This window comes from Typopeltis vanoorti, chromosome 3 (assembly GCF_054136105.1).
Source record: "Typopeltis vanoorti isolate ZY-2024b chromosome 3, IOZ_Tvanoo_1.0, whole genome shotgun sequence".
In the NCBI taxonomy this organism is placed as follows: Eukaryota; Metazoa; Arthropoda; class Arachnida; order Uropygi; family Thelyphonidae; genus Typopeltis; species Typopeltis vanoorti.
The window spans coordinates 90,956,750-90,979,415 of record NC_143551.1 but is presented as its reverse complement, the minus strand read 5'-3'; the positions used below and the strand labels follow the sequence as shown (position 1 = coordinate 90,979,415).

General features: G+C 34.6%; 1 protein-coding gene across 6 annotated transcripts in view; it reads right to left on the bottom strand.

Annotated features, from left to right (window-relative positions):
* The window catches only part of LOC150108380 (dual serine/threonine and tyrosine protein kinase-like), a 261,870-nt gene that overhangs the window by 131,463 nt on the left and 107,741 nt on the right, over nucleotides 1-22,666 (bottom strand). For all 6 annotated transcript variants that reach the window (XM_090390729.1, XM_090390726.1, XM_090390728.1 and 3 more), the window contains one exon: nucleotides 2,376-2,674. In XM_090390729.1, the coding sequence (XP_090246855.1) occupies nucleotides 2,376-2,674 (299 nt within the window). The remainder of the gene's footprint in view (nucleotides 1-2,375; nucleotides 2,675-22,666) is intronic.

The window sequence follows — 22,666 nt, the reverse complement described above, 5'->3', positions numbered from 1 at the left end:
ACCATACAACTGTCTTTTTCCTTCAAACACACTCCAGACATCAACAAATTCCAGACCTCTTTTTTTGCACATTCTTGCAATCATATCATTCATTATCATCACTCATCTACTTAACTCATAATTGTCAAAACGACACAGGACACACACACACACTATTTTCTTCCACCGACACTTTTCTTCTAACAATGTTCTTAAATCTTTTGCTACCCGATTTATACTACAACTCAGGTCATTTGTACCCACCATAACTATCATCTTGTCTGCATCATGCCCTCTCTTTATTGCTAAAGCCACTCTCTCTATTGTCCAACCAGCCAAGCACTCCTCAGGCATACTGCTCTCCATACCCTTAATCATAGAACCACCATATATTTTACCCTTCTTAACTTCATTCACCTCCAAACAAGCGTCACCCATGGCCTCATTTTCTATGCTGTTCAGCATGACTCTCCCAGTTTCATTACTCAATGCTCTTTTACTTATCCCCTCACTCTCATGACATCTCGTTTCTTCTAGACCTCTTGTGCGGTTAACTTCCAGTACCTCCTCACTGAGCACTTCCAATTCAGTTAGTTAATCACTGGCACAGGCAAGTAAGGTGCTGATGCTAGTTTCTTGGCTATGTGATATTAGGACTCTCTATACCCTCCAATTCCCACTCAATATTACATTCCTCTTTTTTAATTGAGAACCATTCTGCACACACAAACACAACAACAAAATTATTTTCAAAATATCAACTTCTACCACTTTAAATTCTATCTGGTGACCATGTAGCCCTGCCACTACACAGTTTTTGTAAAATAAATTAAATAAAATAAAATAACCATTTTCTTCTGAGAAGCACCAAACTCCTGCACAAAATTAGATTTTTCCTTTTCTTGGAATAACTTATTTCTTTGCATAAATATACAAATATCATATTCTCAGTATCCTGAAAATTAGGTTCTCTTTCAATCACGATATTACTTTATTTCTAAACTGGATATAAATTACAATCATTCCAAACACTAAAAAAGAATTATCTCATATTTGGGGTGTCCCTAACAGAGTAACTGGATTGATCAATATCCAATTCTCGTTAATTAACTCCATTCTCCTTCACAATCAGTTTCTTCCGTTTTTTTTTTTTTTTTTTTTTTTATGCAACTCCCACCAAAGAAATGGTGTAAACATATAGTGATTAGTAAAATGAAAAGGCTAAGGTTTTTTTGTTCTTTTTTTTATTCATCATTATTATTTTTTATATAATCCAGAAACCCTGCTCTAAATACCAAACATTGAATGTCTTCAGGCTACTTTAGACCTCCAATAAGTGAGATGATGGTCTTACACCAGACAATGAAATTCATCTCCCACCTAAACAAATTCATGAACATCCATTCCCAATGTGTGATTCAAACTGAAGACCTATCACTTGGAAAATGGAAATGCTATCCACTCAACTAACCTTGCCAATAATGCTTGCAATTTCTACAAATATTTGTGATCACAATTCATCAAAATGACTATTCAGTACCTACTCGAACTTCAACTTTAAACTTGCAATACAAAGTTTTCTTCTCTTTGTTTATTCCTTCTATTGATGTTTTTTCGGAACCATCATCATTCCTCTCACGTATTTCTTAAAGATTATAATCTGTGGTTTATAATCTAATGTTAACAATCTTCATCTTTCTTCTCAACGTTATATTCATGGTATTAATGTACTATACAACACCTGAATATCTTCTGATGTATGAAATTACACCAAAAAAAAAAAAAAAAAGATCCACAAACATCCATGTAGATATTTGTGGGTCTTTAGGTGGAAGATGATTTCTACAGCCTGTAACATTGCTGTTCCACAAATATATTTGGTCTCAATGACAAAGTTTCTAATTTATCGAACTTTGTGCATTCACAGTATGCTAACATGCTATGACTTTCCAACTTCCATGAATAAGGCAGTCACAAAAACAAATATCCAGAAGACCGTTACAGGCAGTTTATTATATGTTATCTTTGATTTCTTGTATCACATGAGTATCAACAATCCACTGTTTTTTCAGTAACCTTAAAAACATAATGACCACATTTCAAACTTTGTAAAAATTTTATAAGTTTAAAACTGGTTTTGACACACTTTTCTTGATTTTTATATAATTATAATCGATATCAATTTAAAGATACAGGATTATTATCTAACAATTTTGATTTATACAAAAAAAAATATTTTTTGGAATACAAAAAAGACAAAATAATTTGTGATTCGAATACAAAATTAGTATTTGTATCATGCAATTAATTTTACAAATTGAACATTTTAAACACTTAAGTTAAAATACTGAAGAAACGTAGATTAAATTATTAACATAATACAATTATGAACATACCATGGAATTCATACTCTGCAGCTTTTTCAAGAAGCTCATCATACATTCCAGTTATTGTATCCACAATCAGCTGGCAAATTTCTTCTTGTTTGCAATTTGCAATAGACATCAAAGATTCATATAATTCATTTTCACGATGTCTAGCATACTCAATACGTTTTGGTGTAATCATCATATCCCAAGTCATGTCAAATGCACTCAAGATGAACATGCGCAAGCACTTGTTATGTGCATTATTGAGTAATGTTGCAGCATTAACTAAAAGAGATTGTAAAATCTGTCTTGCAAAAAGGAGAATACTGGAATAAAATTTTAAAATGAGGAACAATTTTAAAATATGAAACAAATTTTTTTTTTTTTAACTTATGTAGTATAATAATGACAAAACTGTTATTTTTATTTTATTATACTGGAGTTATGAAAAATTACTAATTTCAGTTAAATACCTCTTTAACATAAAACATTGTATAAATACTCATAAATTCAGTATAATGGATGCTGCTTTCTGAAATAAACAGAAACAAAGTTTATTTTCAAAGAATTTTCTAAAAATTAGGAAATTCTCACAATGGGGTTTAAAATAATTTTTTTTTTTTTAATTTATTTAAACTAAATAGCATACTGTTAAAGGCATAAAGGATATTTTTTTCTCATACTTAAAAACAGAAGAGTACAGCAATCCCTCGATTAATGCACCTAATGCGTTCTTTAAAACAGGCACATTAATCAAAAATGCACTAATCGAATATAATAACCTATGGGAAAATGTATAATTCATTCCTCAGATTTCTTTTCTAACCCTTAATTCTTTTTATAAAAGAAGGGTATGTCTCAGGGCCTAGTTAAAGGGAAACCATGAAGCTGAAAGACAATAAAACATATTCAGAATATAAATTTATTATTCTGCTTCTTAACAAAGAATTGAGCTAACGTAGTTTGGCGGGCTTTTTTTTTTTTTTTTTTCCATACAACTGACGGTATGGCCCTATTTCCTCTTTTGCAAATTTTACTGGTTCTTTCTTCACCAGGTTCAATCTCTAAGCATTGCTGCTTAAAAACTTCGATTGTACGAAAATTATTTTCAAATTGTTTCTGTGAAACCTCTTTCGGATTGTCAGTGATTAAATTTTCTTCATATTCTTCAGGATCTTCCTGATGTGCATCTAAATTTAGCAGGTAGGAATCACTCAACTTCTCAGAATGATATTTAATTAACTTAGATTCATTTGAAAAGCCTCTAAAACCATTTGCACAATGTGAAAGAATGTGCTTCCAAACGGCTTGCAGATTGCTAGCAGTAATTTCATTCGACGTTATAACCAGGCTGAGATTTCTCTGATTTGGCTAGAAAAGTCTTCAAAGGCATTCGCTTCCAAAGAGAGGCCAGTTTCATTAACATTAAATATTTGTTGATCACGAGTCCCTTCTTACACAATTTTCTTCAAAATCTCTGGATATCTCCTTATCTGCACTTGCAGCTTCACCTGTGATTAGAATATGCAGGCTATTTCTCTTTTTGAAACGATCAAATCACCCAGCAATAACGTGGAATTCTTCTTTTCCATCATTGATAGCCCTTTCTTTCCAAGTTACAAAGAGACAATGCTTTTGATTTAATAAGGCCAGTGTTTAGCAGGATCCGTTTTTGGTTACAATCTTCAATCCATGTAAAAAGAAGTCTCTCTAATTCAATCATTATAATACTTTGATTTTCAGTGCATGCATGATGAACTTCAAGTCACCTTACCTTTCTCTTTGTATTCAGCACTTGATTTACCCATTTTTGTGTTCTTGTCCTATCCTTGCTCTGGACTCGCCTTGATCATTTTTCTTTATTATTAGAAGTTTTTCATCCAATCAGATTACTTTTCGAATCATTTTCACACTTCTGTTTTTTGCTCACTAATTCTTTTACTCATGATTAAGGTTAGGAAAATAATTTAAAATTAAAAAAAGTAAGGAAAAGGAAAGGAAAACAATTGCATGAGATATGATCAGCAAAATGCTATGTAGAGCAGATGACATAAATTTTGGCTGTAAATTTGGAACATAGCATACATGGAAATAGTGTAGTATGCCATTAAAAAATAACTCTCTAAAATGTTTCAAATCAGTAACTGAATTATTTCATCCAGGTGAGTGATTTTTTAAAATAGTTAGCCCATAAAAAATGTATAGGTTGAAAATTTTTAAAATCTGTAACATTTATTTTTAAGATGTATATAGGCACACACTAATCGAATTTGGGTATCGAAAAAAAATGACGCACTAATCGGGGGCGCATTAATCGAGGGATTGCTGTATATAGGTTAAAAATTTCATGTAACAAAATTTCTTCTCAGATTATCCTAAGATATTCCATGCCAGACATCCCAAAGTCTTTCACACACACATTATTATTTCATACTTTAATCATTATTCAATGTTTAGCCTATCCAAAATGAGCTAATGTCCACCTTGCATGGTTCATATCCATTGCCATCCCAAGAATTACTGCTCAATTCTTGCTGTATAAATGAGATAAGCAAACTGTTATTACAAACGTGTATTAGACTCTTAAGGGGAAACTAATCTCAATATCAATTAACTCATGCCAGAAGAACACCCAAAATCAGCAGCAGGTGAGTTCTAGATATCAAAACTGGGATCAATAAAAATGATATGACTTGTTTAAGAGATGCTTGTGCCATAATAATGAGAGCTGTCCACATAGACACAAGGATAAATGAAACAATAAAATATCAGAATAAAAAATTACAAAAAAATATTTTACAAAATCCTTAGCTCACCTACAGTACAAATGCACTATAGGTTTACCCAGTGCTTTTTTCTGGGAAAAAAAGTTGCCGGTACTCACCATGAAGATGTTATTACAGCAACTTCCACACTTTTAACATATCCTCCGATATACCCTTGTTTGTCTCTAGATCGCTTCTTGCTTTTGGTATCAACTACAAAATGACGACCTCGGAGCAGACATGAGTCCACATATTTGCTAGGGTTGAATTGAGTGAGAAGAGGTCCTACTATCCTGATGAACGTCAGTGCAGAAGTTGTCCGTACAAGCAGAGATGACATAGATGAAGTTACTGTAGGATTCATCTGAGAGAAACCCTAACACATTCACTGGAAGATATTGCAATTATGCCCAAAGTGTGCTTTAGAGGAAGTAGTATGTCATCATCATGCGTATCAAGGATTTAGCCTAGCATGGCCTGTTCAGGCCTTAGAAGTCATTGTTGAATCATTTAAGAGGACGTCCTGGTTTTCTTTTTCCTAATGGATTGTACTTTAAGGCTTGTTTTGGTAATCTTTCTGTTTTCATTCTTTGAACGTGTTCCATCCATTTGTGTTTATATTTTTTTAATTTTTTCTGTTACTGGTTCTTGGTTTAATTCTTTCATAATTTCTTCATTTCTTTTGTGATCAAATAAGGTATACTTTGCAATTTTTCTCATAAACTTCATTTCTGCTGTTATTAATCTTTGTCTTTTTGTTTTATTGTCCAGATTTCGCTTCCATACATTAAGACTGGTAGGGCTAATGAATTGTAAACTTTTAGTCTGGTTTGCTTTTGAACTAGGTTTGGTTTAAATATAGCGTTAATTACACCTGTTATTTTTAAATATTTTGCAATTTTTACGTTTATATCTTTTTCATATGTGATTATACATCCTAGGTAGTTAAATGAATTCACCTGTTCTAAGATCTTGTTATCTATTACTATTTTAGTTCTTGCTGGATCTTGTCCTTTAAAGGCCATAGTTTTTGATTTTTCTGTTGATATTATCATACTATAATCTTTGGCTATCTTATTTAGATCTAAAATAGCTTTCTGTAAGTTATCTTCAGAATTTGTAATTATTATTTGGTCATCGGCAAAAAGGCGTGTGTTTAAGTTCACTGTAGGAGAAAGTTTAATTCCTTGATGTAAATTTTTATTCCATTTTATTATTATTTCATTTAAGTAGATATTAAAAAGAGTTGCTGAGAGGGGACATTACTGTCGGACCCCTTGGTTTATCTCTTTCATATATGATAGCTCATGATTTAATCCTATTTGTATTTGATTATTTTCATATATACTTGTGATAGCTTTTAGAATATTATTTGGTATTTGTCTTTTGTTTAATATGTTTCTTTTAACTTTGCCAAATGCTTTTTCAAAGTCGATAAATGCAATCTGTGTTTCTAAATTGTATTCTCTTCTTTTCTCTATTATTAATTTTAGGCAAAAGGCCGGGTCTATACATGATTGTCCTTTTCTAAATCCATTCTGTACTTCTAATTTTAAAGATAGGAATCACAACTGCTTTTTTTCCATTCTATTGGGGGATACCAATTGATTAAATTTTATTTAAAAATAATAAGAGTCTTTCTTTGAATCTTGTTCCTGCGTATTTATATAGTTCTGAACCTTGCTTATATTCTACAGGTGATTTTCCATTTCTTGTTTCTTTCAGGCTGATTTCTAATTCTTCTTTAGTTATTTCCTTTTCATTAATTGTTTGATAGTTGTCTTTTTTAAAATATTTATCTGTCCACAATTCTGTGTAGCAATTTAGAAATTCTTCTAATTTCAATTCAGTGTTTAATTTTATGTTTTCTTTGGTATCTGCATTTAAGTGTTTCAAAATCTTATATACATTGGGTCTTATTTTATATAAATCATGTTCTAAATTAGAAACAAATTTGTTCCATGATTCTCTCTGTCTTTTTCTGACTTCTCTTTTAGCTATGGCTCTTATTCTATTTCATCTTCTAATCTTTTACTGCTTAACCATTTGTGATAGGATTCTTTTTTTCTTTTTGATTATTTCTTTGATTGTATCATCCCAGATCTTCAGTTTTTTCCTTTTATTGAATTTTTTGGTCTTTCCTAAGCTTTCAATTTGCTGCTGCATTTAGTATTGTTTTTATATTAAGCCATTCTATTTCTTCATTTTGTTTTATTTTATCTAGATATTGGTTTATTCTTCATAATAAATTTAGTTTAATCCTTTATCCAAGTGTGAGCAAACAAAGTTTGCGCCTGAAAGTATCTTCAGGACTGGGGTAAGGTGGTGAGTCCTGAAGATACTTTCAGGCACAAACTTTGTTTGCTCACACTTGGATAAAGGATTAAACTAAATTTATTATACTCTAACTAAGTGAAAAATAAACTTTCAACATGGTTTATTCTTTGTTCATATAGCCATTGTACATTTGTGTCATTCAATAGTCTAGTTTTATAAACAAATGTTTCAAATTTTCTTTCTGTTCTTGTTACTTGTAGCCATTTAGGTGGTAATCTTAATTTTATTTTAACAAGGAAGTGGTCACTGCTTATTTCATATCCTCTGTGAACTCTAACATCTAGTGAAAATTTTGATGTCTTTTCATTTAATATAAAATAATCTAATATTGATTTCCATCCTCTTGCTGCCCAAGTATATTTATGTATGTCTTTATGTTTATAGAAGGAATTCATTATTTTTAGGCTATTATAAACTACAAAGTCAATCAATTTTTTACCATTCCTGTTTAGAGTATGTTCTCCATGTATTCCTATATTATTATTAATTTTCGTGTTTCCAATTCTTGCATTTAAGTCTCCTGCAAAAATTACGTAATCATTTTTATTATTTTATTATACATGTTTTGTAGCTGATTATAAAAATCAATATTATCCTGTTCTCTTCCTTCTTCTGGGGCATATAAACCAATTATTGTTAAATAGCCTCTATTTTTATTCTAGCTTCCATTATTCTTTCATTCCATAATTTATAATGTTTTAACTGTTTTGAATCTTGTGCTCTTTGGTCTCTCTGTCGACTCCACTGTATATCACATTAAAATTTTCGGTTCTCATAGTTCCTTTTAATTTCTTTTTTTTGTTTCAGTGATTACTGCTATTTTAAAATTTCTTTCATTTAATAGTTGGTCTAATTCTATTTCTTTATATTCCTCTTACATTCCAATTTGCTATGTGTATTATATTTTGTCGTTTCCATTTTTGTTTTACCTTTTCCATTCCAGGGTCGTTTTCCATAGATTCAATCCGATTATCTTTTTCTGCAAGTCTGGGACTTTATTTTCTTGAAGATATTTATCGAAACCACGAACTGCTTCTCTTTCATTTAAGCGAAATTTGTGTGCTAACTTTTAATTTCAGCTTCACCAAATGTCAGATACTTCCCAGGATTTTCTGGCCAATACTTGGAATCTAAAATCTTAGCACATTCAAGCAAATCAGCATCATCTCCTTCAAGGATGCTTTCCAACAGCTTCTTTCAGACGTTTATAGAAAGCAGGTGAACTTATTGCAGGACTGTGTCTTTCATTTTTGTGGAGCTTAATCCCTTTGAACTTAATGTTCTTCTGACTTTGAATAGAAATACTGTAGTACGGACCAGGATTTTCAATTCTTTCTTCAAAAAGTTGAACTGTATTCTTTATCTTCCTGTCTGCTTTGTACAAGTTAAGAGTTCTCTCTTGTAAATATAGACTTAGTTCACTCAGTTCTTGGAGAGCATCACACATAAGGCCCAAATCAAAAACAAACTTGCATGACGTTATTTTCTTAAAAGGCCCTCATAAAGAAAGTGATCTGTTTTGCTTCTTCTGCCTCCAGAAAGTGATGAACGAGAGCTTCAAAGTCTTGCCACACTGTAGAAACAGTGTGAAAGCTAGATGCAACCCAGCAAGTGCTTAAAAGTCTGCCAATTTAAAGAAGTTGAAGTTCTAGAGTCGCTGCACATCCCTGTAGTTCCCTAGCATTCTTAGGTGAAACATGAATAGTCACATAAAGTTTGTCCATGAAACTCTTAAAGTGATTCACTCCTGGCACATTGTTCACTGTGTCACTAACAGACAATTCAAAGCAATGGCTAGCACAATGCCAGAAAATAACACTAGGAAACTTCTCTTGCATTAGCCTCCTTACACAATTACACACACACACCAAACAACACGGCTGCACAAGTTACAGACAATAAATACTCCTTTAAGTAATTCTTCAGATAAACCTAAACACTCAAGATGACTAAATAAAGGGTTTAGAATTCCTCTAGCAGTTACATCTGATAATTCGATCAAATCTAGGAAAAGACTGACAGGAGCCAAAAGTTCAGGAAGAACTACACGAACAATCAGAACCAATGTTATTGTGATACTCACAATTGTCGATTCATCAATAAGTAACGATATTTTGTTCTTGGAGTTCACTATACTGTCTATTAATGTTTTTCTCATTTCATTTGCAATATGGCTCACAATGTTAATGCAAGCATTTGCCGAATGAAGAATATATCCAATGCCTAGGCCATTAAGTTCCTGTAAATTTATTTCGTCTTCAAAGTTATGTTAAATGATTGATTTCTCCTCGCAACTTTGTAAGCGGTTCTAAACACTTTTCCTGTTACGTCTTTATTATGAGACAAAGTATTTAGGAAAACTTTCTCAAATGTTTCGTTTTTTGCTTCAGATTTTATTTTTTCGCACACTTTGTGAGCTGTACTCTCCTTATGATCGTAAATCTTTTTTCTTAATGACATTAACTGTTGTTTTTGCGAGATTCTCCAAAATGACTGATTTTACCATTTGCCCACTCCACTGAAAGTTTCGTTTCCATGTGTTTATTGACAGCAAGACTTCCGACATCACGACACACTTTACAGCCCAACATTTTATTCTTGACATACAACCACTCAGTTCTCATGCAGAAGTCATTTTTCTGCAAAAGAGTCCAACATTCGAGCCAATCATTATCTGAATCTGCTTCCTTTTGACCACATGGATCTTCAGTCCTGCTTTCGTGATCCTCTTTACTCATTGGCATAAAGTAACTACTTATTTTACTCATTTTGAACAATGATTGCACTGATCTAACTTAGATTAATTCAAAACTCACATGAAAGCCTGCCTTTCAGAGTGAATATAGAACTGATAAACTGATATTGGAAACAATCGAAAGTGAACATAACAAAGTTTCTGGTTGTGTACCAACCCATGAAACAGGAAAGCAGGGTACCAATATACCACCCAGGAAAAAAGCACTGGGTTTACCAAGAACTTTTTCATGGTTAGGAAACACAGCTTACTTTTTATTTACCTATTAAAAATAAATAAATAAAAAGTAAGTTTTACTTTTTTACTGTTTCATTTATCCTTGTAGCTACTTGTAGACAGCTCTCATTATTATGCACGAGTATCTCTTAAACAGCACATACTGATCCTTCATGAGGAAAGAATTAACTAAGAAGGCTGGTAAAGTAGGAAAATTCTGCCCTGAAAGATTTCCTTTCTAAAAATGCCATGACTCCAAAATAATTCGAGACTTTGCAAAATTCAGACAAGCTATCAAATTGCCTGGTGTCTATCAATCACATCGCAAGCCTTTCTCTGGTGTGTAATCATCTTCAAGCAGCCTAGAGTGATTTTGCTATTAATATTCATCGCATTGCTGAGCAACAGGAAATGATTACCTCCATCTTAGACCCTCAATTATGAAATATAGTTTTAGTGCTATCTAAACATTTTCTCTATCATTCATTTAGCAAGTTCAAACACCATCTGGATAAAATTTAATACCTTAGCTAAGCAGAGACCATCTCATATCTCTCCTGATTAAAAAGAATGGGTGATCAACATCTCTGGATGCCCAATAACTGAAATTCTCATTCTATCCAAAGGACATGATTTCAGTATTTGGGAACTACATCCAGAGATGTGGTTAGGATTTCATTACATTAATACAGAGGGGATTATAAAATGAGTGGAAGGTCAGAGGGAAAGATCATCCCTGGAAGTTCCATAAAAGTGTGGTGATCGTGGGTAAATAGAACACATGACTGTAGGAGTGCTAAGGAATTTAAAGTTTAATAGATTGTTATTTATATGGACCTCCCACAATGACCCCAATCACTCCATGCACATTGATGTGATAATAATAATAATAATACATAATTAAGCTGCAAGGACAAACAGGTACAGGTAAGATCAGGTTTACAACAATGCTATTACATAGTCACCTGGAGTCTAAGGACCAAAATGTCTTCTCTTCAAGGATTAGGCATTTGCTTGTTCCAGCTTCACTGGTCTTCCTCTCTCTCTTTCCCTTTGTTTTTATCTGCCCACCTCTTTTGCTAGCCAATATCTTTCCATCCTAGATAGATGACCTTTCCATTTCTCTCTATATTCCTTGATCTTTTCATTTATGATATAAATATCTAGTTCTTTTCTGATGTATTCATTTCTTATATGGTCCAATTTTGTGCATTCTTTAATTGTTTTTAAAAATCTCATCTCTGCAGCTTGTATTTTACTTTCATCTTTCTTTTTAACCGTCCATGTTTCTGAACCATATAACAGAGTGGGAGTGGCCATTACTTTATAAAAATTTTAGCTGAGTTTCTCATCTTGGTTTTTTATTCAGTGTTCTGATTGTTTCACAGATTTTCTGAAATTTCTTTATTTTTTCATCTATAACTTTATCTTTTAGATATGTTATTATGCAACCTAAATAGTTTAACTGTGTCATCTGTTCTATAATTTTATTTTCTATAACAATTTTTGATCTGACATGATCCCAACCTTTAAATGCCATGACTTTTGTTTTCTTTTGTGAAATTTTTAAATTGTATTATTGGCTTATTTTGTTTAATTCACAAACTGATTTTTGAAGATCATCTTCATTGTAATATAATCTGATCATCTGCATACAGCATTGTATTGATAACAGTTCTTCTGGTTAACTGGATACCTTGTTTTATTGTTGTTTTCCATCTTTTAATATTATGATCAATATATATATATATATATATATATTGTAGATTGAATAGAGTTGAAGATAAGCTACACCCCTGTTTGACACCCTGATTTATTTCCATCTCTTCTGTTAATTTATTAACAAACTGTAACTATATTTTTGTATCTTTATATAAAGTTTGTATAGCTTGTACCAAATGTAATGGATATCCTTGTTTTTTTCATTATATTCCATAGTTTTTCTCTGTTTATTTTATCAAAAGCTTTCTCATAATCTATAAAGGCCGTATGAGTCTCTAAATTAAATTCTCATCTTTTTCTCAATAATTTGTTTTGAATTTTCTCAATAATTTAATGTATAGACAATATTTAGCACATAAATATTGTCTATACATTATCTTCCATGTCTGAAACCATTTTGTTCTTCTGAGAGTAGATTGTTTGCAATATTTCAAAGTCTTTTGCTCAGGATTTTACTGTAAATTTTGTAACCTGTATTTAATAAACTTATTCTTCTGTAATTTCCACAATCATCTCTGTCTCTTTTCTTAAATATAACCTTAGCTTTTAACCAATCTGATGGAATCTCACATTTTCTCGAACAGTTATTTATTAATTTTAAGAATCTGCAATATTTCCAAAGCTCTGTATTTATGCCATCTAATCTTGTTGATTTTCTATTTTTTGATACTTTTATTGCTTCTTTTAGTTCTTCCAATTTTATTGGTTCTATATCAGTGCTGATTTCTTCATTTTTATTTTATGTTATTAAATTTGGGTCATACCATAAATTCTTATAATGTTCTATCTCCATTGTTTCTCTTATATTATGTTGATTCAAGCTGTATCTCTTTCTTTGTTGTTTAATTTCCTTAATATTTTGTAGGCTATGTCTTGTCTTCCATGTATTTCTTCTATTTTTTTTTTTAATAACTCTGTCCCACAAATCTTGGTCAGATTTCTGTACTATGGTTTTAGGTACATTTCTTTTGCTTTTGTATTGAAGATTTCATCTCTGATGAAAAAAAATGTTTTTAATCAGTATATAGCGTGGCTTTTTGTCACACTTTTTGTTTATACTGCATTTTGATGCTGGTTTATTCTTACCAAGAGGGCAAAGTCAGAGTCGAATGCGCTTGGAGGTAGCAGACAAGAAAAAGATAAGTTTTTGTTAGTTTTATTAGTTTTCTACTTTAAATAACACAACATAAAGTAATTTTGCAGTTGGGGAAATTTTACTCAAAAACAAAATTTTTAGTATAGCTGTAGTAGTTCTGAGTACTTGGTTCTTTGTGCACTATTTGAATGATGGCAGCAGCTGCAGCTCAGTATACTAATGGCTTGTCACCAAGTACTCCCCATGGAGTACATTTTGCATAAAATACTTTGGGATTTTGTGGTATGCAGTTCTTGTGGCATGTATGCATCCCAGCAGTTGGATATGTGGCATGTGAGAGATCGATGAGTGCATATATGTAAAAAATATAGGAAATGGGAACTTTGTGAATTGGAAATTATTATATCAGACCTCAGCAGCATTGCGTTAGAGGTGGGAGAATACCAACCTAGAGAGAAAAGTAGTGTGATGGAGGGTGAGGATAATGAGTGGAATGTAAATGAAAAAAACAAGTGGGGAGTGTGAAAAGTTTGAATCATTATGAAGTTTTTGGAGATGGTCTTATTTGGGAGGATGAATGTCAAGCAAGAGTGGGTAGCTTGTGGGGAGAGAGAGAGAGAGATGTGCTGAAAGAGGAAGTGGAATGTCTTAGGAATGAGTTGAGAAGTGTGAAAGAAGAGATTAAGCAAATGGAAGTGATGAATGCAAACCAAACAGAGTAGGAGTGAGGGGTTATGGGAATGACAGAAGAAGAGAGAATAGAAACAGCAGGAGAGAAGGAATGACAAAAATGCGAGGGAGTACTGGAACCAGGGATAGAGAGTTGCCAGGACAGCAGGTAAGTAGAGGAGGGAGAGAGAGAGAAAGATGCAGGTGAGCAAGTAAGGAACAGAGTGGTAAGAGGTGTGATGTATGGAGACTAGATGATCCATGGTATGCAAGATAGAATGCCTGGAGGAACAATAGAAAGTATGGCTGTGGCAATTAAGAGGAGGTAAAAGCGGATGAGATGATTGTGATGGTGGGCATGAATGATCTGAGAGGCAGTGTGAATCGGGTTGCAAGAGATCTGAGGTTCAAGCTTCAGACTGTATGGAAGAAGACTCAGAGAAGGAAGATTGTGTGTGTTGTCCAGGTATGATAATGAAGAGATGAATATTAATAATGAATAGTATGATAGCAAGAATGTGTCAAAAGAGAGGCTTGGAGTATGTGGATACTTTGGAGGCAGAAAGGAACTGTTTGCCTGAGACTGCTTGCATTTGAATGAGGAAGAATGTATGCATCTGGAGAGATTGCTGTTCTCTGAACGAGTCACTGTGTCAATGCAGGAAAACTAGAATTATCAGGGTGGATGGTAGAAGGGGGGTGGCCTCCTGTGGGAATACGTGCTTGGGAGATTGGGGGGGATACATTGGGTAATGCTGAATTTAGTGGAGTCTGGAGGGGATAATGATAGTATAGAAACAGTGACATTTTTGTTCTTTATACTAATGCCAGGAGGATCCAGAATAAAGGAGATGAATTGGTGGCACTGACAGCATTAGCCAGTCCAAAGATTACTGGGACCTCTGAGACATGGTGGACAGAAGATGATATGCTAACAGTAATAGAAGTAGCAGGGTACAGCATTTATCAACAAGATAGGAAGGGAAAACACGGTGGTGGAGTAATGCTTATGATAAGTGATGACTTATGTCCTCTCAGAGTGGAGGATTTGGAGGACAATAGTAGTAATAGTTCTGAAACTATATGGTGTGAGGTGGAGGTGGGAAAGACAAGATATTTAGTGGGGGTGTTGCTACAAGCCAGGGAGCATAGAGGGTGAGGAGCAGGAGATGTTTTGGCAAGTACAAGAAGAATGACTGTTTTGGGAGAACTACAGCAGTATAAATTGGGAAGAGGAAGCTGCATGTAGTAAAAAGGGAATTGAATTTCTAAAATTCTTGAGGGATGTCTGAGGCAACATGTAGTAAAAGGAACACAAAGTTCAATAGTTTTGGATTTGGTCACGGCATCACAAGAGCTGATGATAACTGAGATGGCATCTCTTCCCCCAGTTGGAGAGAGAAAGTGACCATGTGGTTTTGAATTGGAAGATGAATAGACATGTAGGAGTATCAAAGAAAGAGGAATGTATGTGGAATTATAAGGTAGGTGATTATAAATTATAATAGTCTTAGATATCAACTTGGGGCAGTTACATGGAGGGAAGAATTGGAAGGGCAAGACATCATTAGTGCATGGGAAATTGTGAAGGCATATTTATTAGAAGCAATAGTAAGCTGTATATGAGTGAAGAGGATACAATTTGGTGTAAAGTGGATGATAAACAATATCAAACAGGAACTGCACATTAAAAAGAGGTTATGGAGAGATATAAGGAGAGGGGTGGACAGCAGATGCATGAAGAATATAAGACTCAGGCCAGGAGAGTGAGAATTGGCTCTGAAAATACTATGATTTAAAATGACATTGTTGGATAAAAATGAGAATAGAGTGACTGATGCAAAGGACATAGTGGATTTGTTCAACGAACACTTTATTGGGTATTTGATCCTGGAGAAGTAGGTTTAAATGCTAAAAGGATAGGGCAGGTTTGGGGTTTAGAAGTGCAAGAGGAGGGTGTGTTTCAAATACTGAGTACTGTGGATGTCAATAAAGCAGTGGGACTGAATGGAATTTCGCCACAGTTTTGAGAACGTGCAAAAGAACTGACAGCTCCAATGACCTGGCTTTTCAATGAAAGGTGCCCAAGGAGTAGAAGGAGGGTAAGATAGTGCCATTGCATATGGGTGGTAGCAGATTGGAAATGTCAAATTATAGACCAGTTTGTATTTCATCAGTAGTTGTTAAGATCTTGGAGAAATCAGTGAAAGACCATATATAGCTTTGGGCAGATGAGTGTAATGTTATCTGTGAGGGTCAACATGGATTTATTAAGGGATGCTCTTCTTTAATAATATGATTGCCTTTTATAATAAAGTGACAAGAGCAGTTGATGAGGGAAAGGCATATTCTGCCTTTTATTTTGATTTTACAAAGGCATTTGACAGGGTATCACATGATAAGCTGTTATTAAAATTGCACAACATCGATCTAGATGAACTGGATTCAGGATTGGCTATCTGATAGGTATCAAAGAGTTGTGTATGGGGAAGCAATATCAAGGAGGCAGAAGGTTACAAGTGGGGTCTCAGAAGGCTCAGTACTGGGACCTATGTTGTTTAACCATTATATCAATGACATTGTCAGTGGACTGCAAGGGGATGTTCAGTTGTTTGCAGATGATGTGAAGTTAGGAAAGGTTATTAGTAATGGTTCTGATGTGGTAGCCCTGCAAGAGGATTTGAATAAACTGCACAGATGGGCAAACGAATGTCAGGGTGTCAGTTTAATACAGTAAAATGTAAAGTCTTGAAGTTTGGTATATACATCAATGGTAGGCTGCATACTCTGTTAGAGGAATTGTACTGGAGGCAAGAGATCTGGGTGTGATGATTGATAGAAATCTGAAATGCAGGTAACATATTGCAAAGGTGGTGAAGATAACCCAGAGGATTGCTGAAATACTGAGAAGTATTTCAGCAATCCTCTGGGATTGCTGAAATACTTCATAATAAGTCATAATAAAAACATCATAATTTCGAGTTTAGGAATTTGTTTGGGCGCAACGGCAAAGTTATGTCCTAAACTGAGAGCGTTCTTGGCTTCTTCAGTGAGTGTTTCCGACGATAGGTTTACGACCACGTGGTCTTGTCGAAGTTGCGGCCGAAAGTAGAACGGGGTATCCACGATCTTCCGCCAGCAATGGCCAATAACGTGCGACTAGACATAGCAAGTATTATAAACAAAGCTAAGCCTCCAAAAAGTAATATACCACATAAGCAAATAACTGCCCTAAAAAAGTTATATAATAATAAAAATATTATTATTACAAAAGCCGATAAAGGAAATGCAACAGTTATCATGAATAAAGAAGAATATAACAAAAAAATGCAAGATCTCATATGTGACAGTTCCACGTATCAAAGTATACATCGAGACCCTACAATGTCGCAAAATAAAAAAGTCCAAAAATTACTGAAAAAAGTGACATCATGGCCCAAAGAAATCATCAGGAAAATAAAACCAATTCATGTTAAAACACCCCGTATTTATGGATTACCAAAAATCCACAAAACTAATGTTCCCCTACGCCCCATAGTTGATAGCATAGATAGACCCACATATAAACTGGCCCGGCATTTAGCTAAGTCGCTTGCCCCTCTTACTGGCAACTCCTCTACTTTTGTAAAAAATTCAATCCATTTCAAAACACTGGTTAAAAATCTAATCCTAAAAAATTCAGACATAATGGTTAGTTTCGATGTCACCTCCCTATTTACCAATATACCACTTATAGACACTCTTGATTTAATCAAGTCTAAATTTCCCACAGATATTTTTGAATTATTTCAATTTACCATGAATGCAGGTTACTTTACATGGGAGGGGAAATTCTACAAACAGATTAATGGTACTGCTATGGGTCCCCCCCCCTGCCGTGTTATTGTTTTTCCTTCCAATCTATGTCTGTTGTCTATGTATACTCATAATTACTCAAACTGCACTCACTGTGCTGATTTACTAATGCATGTGTTCCACATTATACCTGGCTTTTACCAGCAAGCAAATGTATATTTTGTTCTATTAGTCAACCTCGCACCAGACTGCATTAAATGAACTGCCATCCATACGTCTATCTTCTACATTTTTGACTATAATTCATCTATTATCATTAGCAGTACCCTTCCTTCCCATTCTATCTTTCTCTATCCTCCCTGAAAATACTTAACCTTTCACATTCTACTGCTGGAACTACATCAAAATGTTGTCAGCCATCTCACTAATACTTATAACTTTTGTGAGTTGCACTAACTAATGCTAAAAACTCCTCCCATATTCCTTATGCTTTTAGCATTAGTATACATTATCTGCAGCATCCCCTTAGGCCTTCTCAACTACCTTTACTACTCCATTCAATTCTGTCAACTGAGAGATTAAATTCTTTCAATTAATAGCTTTAAATTTTTCTGACCTTGCATTTTCATAACTCATTGAACAAAGCTTTCTCTAGATCAGTGGTCTCCAAAGTGTGGTACGAGTACCCCCTGGGGTATGCAAGTCGATATGTGGGGGTACGTCAAAAAAGTTTTATATTGATAGGAAAAAATTAAATAATTAATTAAAGATAAAGAATATTACTTTCTTTCATCAATTAAACATCTATTTTTTTTTTTTTAAATAACGAAACCTGTGGTGAGATCATAATTAAAAGAAACGTATTAACCACAGTGAAAATTATTTACAAGTAAATGATTTCCACTGTGGTTAATACGTGTGTTTCTTTTAATTATTAAACATATATCTAATATAGACAAAGATGTTATAAAGATCCTGTAAACTTAAATTTGCAAGTAGCACATTGGGCGACTTTGCACACATAATCGTCCGTGACAAAGCTGTCATGTTTTTTTAAAACTAGGGAGTAAATCTCTTACTTCTTATCATTGCCACTGTTTGTAGAGCATCCTAGCTCTACAAACAGTGGCAATGCTAAGTTTGTAGAGCAATTTTCCTTCTCTACTTGACAAGCCCAAGTAGAGAAGGAAAATTGCTTAGTTATCCTGCTATCTACAGATGACACCACAGTTGTATTAATTATTTGACTAGTAGTAGTAAGTTTAATGATTTTTTTAGTATATATATATCGTTTCTGTGCAATTTCAACGCCTTTTTGTGCTTACTTTTATGTTTACACTAGAAATAGTGAATTAATATTATCAAAATTGCTTACATTTTTTAAAGTTTGATATTATCAATAGTAAATGAATTATATTTAAATTTTACAAATTAACCCTCACAAAATGGATAAATGGTTAAAAAAATTTCCTCCAAAGAAACCGCGAATTGAAGATAATGTAATATTGTCTAATTATGGTAGCTTGTGGTGTCAGTGTGATTTTGGTGTAAATTCAGTTATTTAATTTAGTATTTAACGATACGTTTCATAGATTTGAATATGGCGCCAATGCGAAGCAAGATAATGGTGTCCAAAAATACGACGCCATCGTTCAAAAACTATAATGTGAGAGAATTTGTCCAATGTGATGTGTATGGAATGTATGCATTCCCGAATGAGGCTGGAGTTTGGATTGAAAGTGATAGTGGTGGGAGAATGTGCAGAAAGTGTAAGCAAAGTGAGGAGTTGAATTATGTGTCAAGTTGTGAGACAACTATGGTTGAAGAAAGCCACAATGTGAGTGAAAATAGTGGTTTGATAGGGAATTGCGATGTACAAGATGGCAATGAGAGCGGTGATCTAAGAAAGAGTGAGAGCAACTATAGAAAGTGGTTTGAATGATAAAAAAAATGAATTATTTGTAGGAAGTGAGATCGATAGGTTGCACGCAGTGATACAAAATGCGCAGCGGCAATTAGAGCACCTGCAAAACTCTTTCCAGAGTGATTCGGCTAACGTAAATAACCAGCGTAAGAGTGGGCGAGTTTCTGAAATGAAGGAAAGAGTGTTGTATGGTGACTCGTTATTAAGAGGAGTGATAGATGGGAGTGTAACTAAATCGTACTTACCGGGTGCGAAATTTAAGGATGTAAGTGAGAGTATTAGAGTGCAAAGACAGAGGGTGAAAGAATTAATAATTGTGGAGGGTACGAATGAATTGAAAGGTGATAAATTTTTTATGAGAGAGGATGTGAAAGTATTGTTAAAGGTAGTGAATGACAGAGTTAGAATGGCGAGTCTGTTGCCGCAGTATAATAGAGAGGAGTTTAGGAGGGCCATAATCACAAATGACATTATGCGCAGGTTATGCAAACGGTGTGGTGTGGTAATTCGTGGACATGTGGAATGAGTTTGATGGGCGAAAGGACTTATACAAGATGGATGGCCAGCATTTGAATGGACTTGGTGTGCGAAGACTGGAAAAAGTGTTGCTGAATGAAGTGAAAATGGATGTGCAGAACCAGGGAAACTAGAACTACCAAGGATGGGGGGAGTGGATATGAAGACATCAGTGAGACAGTTGAGTGTAAAAATGTATATAATGTACCTGAGCCAGCACTAAGGACAAAAAATGGGAATGGAACATTTAGAATAACACATCAAGATAGGGGTGGAACAAAGGGATCACTGCATTTCATGTATACTAATGCCAGGAGTATTAGGAACAAGAAGGAAGAATTTTTGGCCTTGATTGGCTATTCCTGGCCACAGGTTATTGGCATTAGTGAAACATGGCTGACAAAAGATGATATAGTTAGTGGGATAGAATGTGTAGGTTATAGTGTGTTTAGGAGGGACAGAGAGAATAAAATGGGGGGAGGGGTGTTATTGATGATAGCTGATGAACTGCAACCAAGGAGAATTGAAGTTGTATTGCAGGATAGTGAAAGGAGCTCATTTGAGGCTATTTGGTGTGAGATTGAGACTGGCAGAATAAAATATACAGTTGGGTGCTGCTATAGACCAGGTGATGGAATAGATGGTGGAGATAGTATGCATAAACAAATTGATGAAATGAGTGAAAGGAGGGTAATTATTATGGGGAATTTTAATTATGGTAACATTGATTGGAAAGAGGAGAGGACACATGTGAGGAAGGAAATGGATTTTATTCAATTATTAAGGGATAACTATCTGAGACAGCATGTAATTGAAAATACTAGGGGTGTGAGAGTGCTTGATCTGGTAATAGCATCTCACAATTTAACTGTAATGAATATGACCATGTTGCCACCTATTGGTGAGAGTGATCATAAGGTCTTGACCTGGGAGGTGGCTAAAGGTGTGGAATTTTTGATTAAGACAGGGTATATGTGGAATTACCGTGCTGGCAAGTATGACAAGCTTAGGAGATTGCTTGGATCAGTGCCATGGCATGTACAACTGCAAGGGCTGGATGTCGATAGAGCATGGGAAGTGGTCAAGGAGCATTTACAGGAGGTTATGGCTGATTGTATACCTAGGGTCCGAATAGTAAAACAAGTAGAGGTTAAATGGATGAATAACACCATTAAGCTTGAGCTGCAAAAAAAGAAACAACTGTGGAGGGAATTTAAAGAAAGGGGTGACCTGCAGTATAAATTGCAGGCCAGAAGGGTAACAAGTGTGGTAAAAACAGCAAAAGCCGATTATGAAAGGAAACTAGCTATGCAAGCAAAAGAGAATCCCAAACAGTTCTTTCAATATGCTGCAAGCAAGAAAAAAACTGTACATGGCAAAATGATTTTAAGGAATAACGATGGTAAGGAGGTCACTGAACCAGTCGATATAATGGAGTTACTGAGCACGCACTTTGCAAAAGTATATCATCCAGGTGGAGACATTGAAAAAATGAAGGAGCCATTAGTTTATACGGGAATTGTGATGAATGAAGTGGAGGCGAATAGTCTATTACAGAACCTTAATGTGAATACATCTGTGGGATTGGATGGTATACCGGCACGGGTCTTACGTGAAGCAGCTAAGGAATTATCAGTGCCCTTGACCATGTTGTTTAATCTGAGTCTCGGGTCTGGTTTAGTCCTGAAGGCATGGAAAAAGGGGAAAATAGTTTCACTGCATAAAGGAAGATCCAAGACTATGGTTGCAAATTACCGACCGATCAGCATATCAGGAGTTGTTGTCAAGGTCTTGGAGAAAGTAGTCAAGAGAAAAATACAGGAATGGATTGATGAAAATGAGATACTGTACAGGGGACAGCATGGCTTTGTAAAGGGTAGATCATGCCTGAGTAACTTGCTCAAGTTTTATAACAAGGTGACGGCTGAACTGGATAAGAGAAATGGGTTTACAGTGATACTGCTGGACCTGGCAAAGGCATTTGACAGGATACCACATGGAATTCTAATCCGTAAACTACAACATATGGGAATGGATATAGGGTTGGTGAGATGGATAGGTGGGTGGTTGATGGAGAGATATCAAAGAGTGGTTTATTCAGGAGTGGAGTCCAAAAGACGGCCTGTGACTAGTGGGATGCCGCAGGGTTCTGTTCTTGGACCACTGCTGTTTAATCTGTTCATTAATGATATAGGGAAGGATCTAAGTGGAACAGTTCATTTGTTCGCTGATGATGCAAAGTTGGGGAGGGCGATAGTGAATGCAGAAGATGTCAAAGTCTTGCAGGATGACTTAGATAGATTGGAGTTCTGGGCTAAGGAGAATGGATGTCAATTTAATGTGACAAAATGTAAGGTTATGCATTTTGGGGTGAAAAGATTAGCAGCAGTATACCACATGGGTGGAACTGTACTCCAAGAGATTGACGAGGCCAGGGACTTGGAAGTGTTGGTGGATAGGGAGATGAAGTTTAGGGGGCACATTGCGAAAGTAGCTAAATCAGCTCATCAACTCACTTGCTTG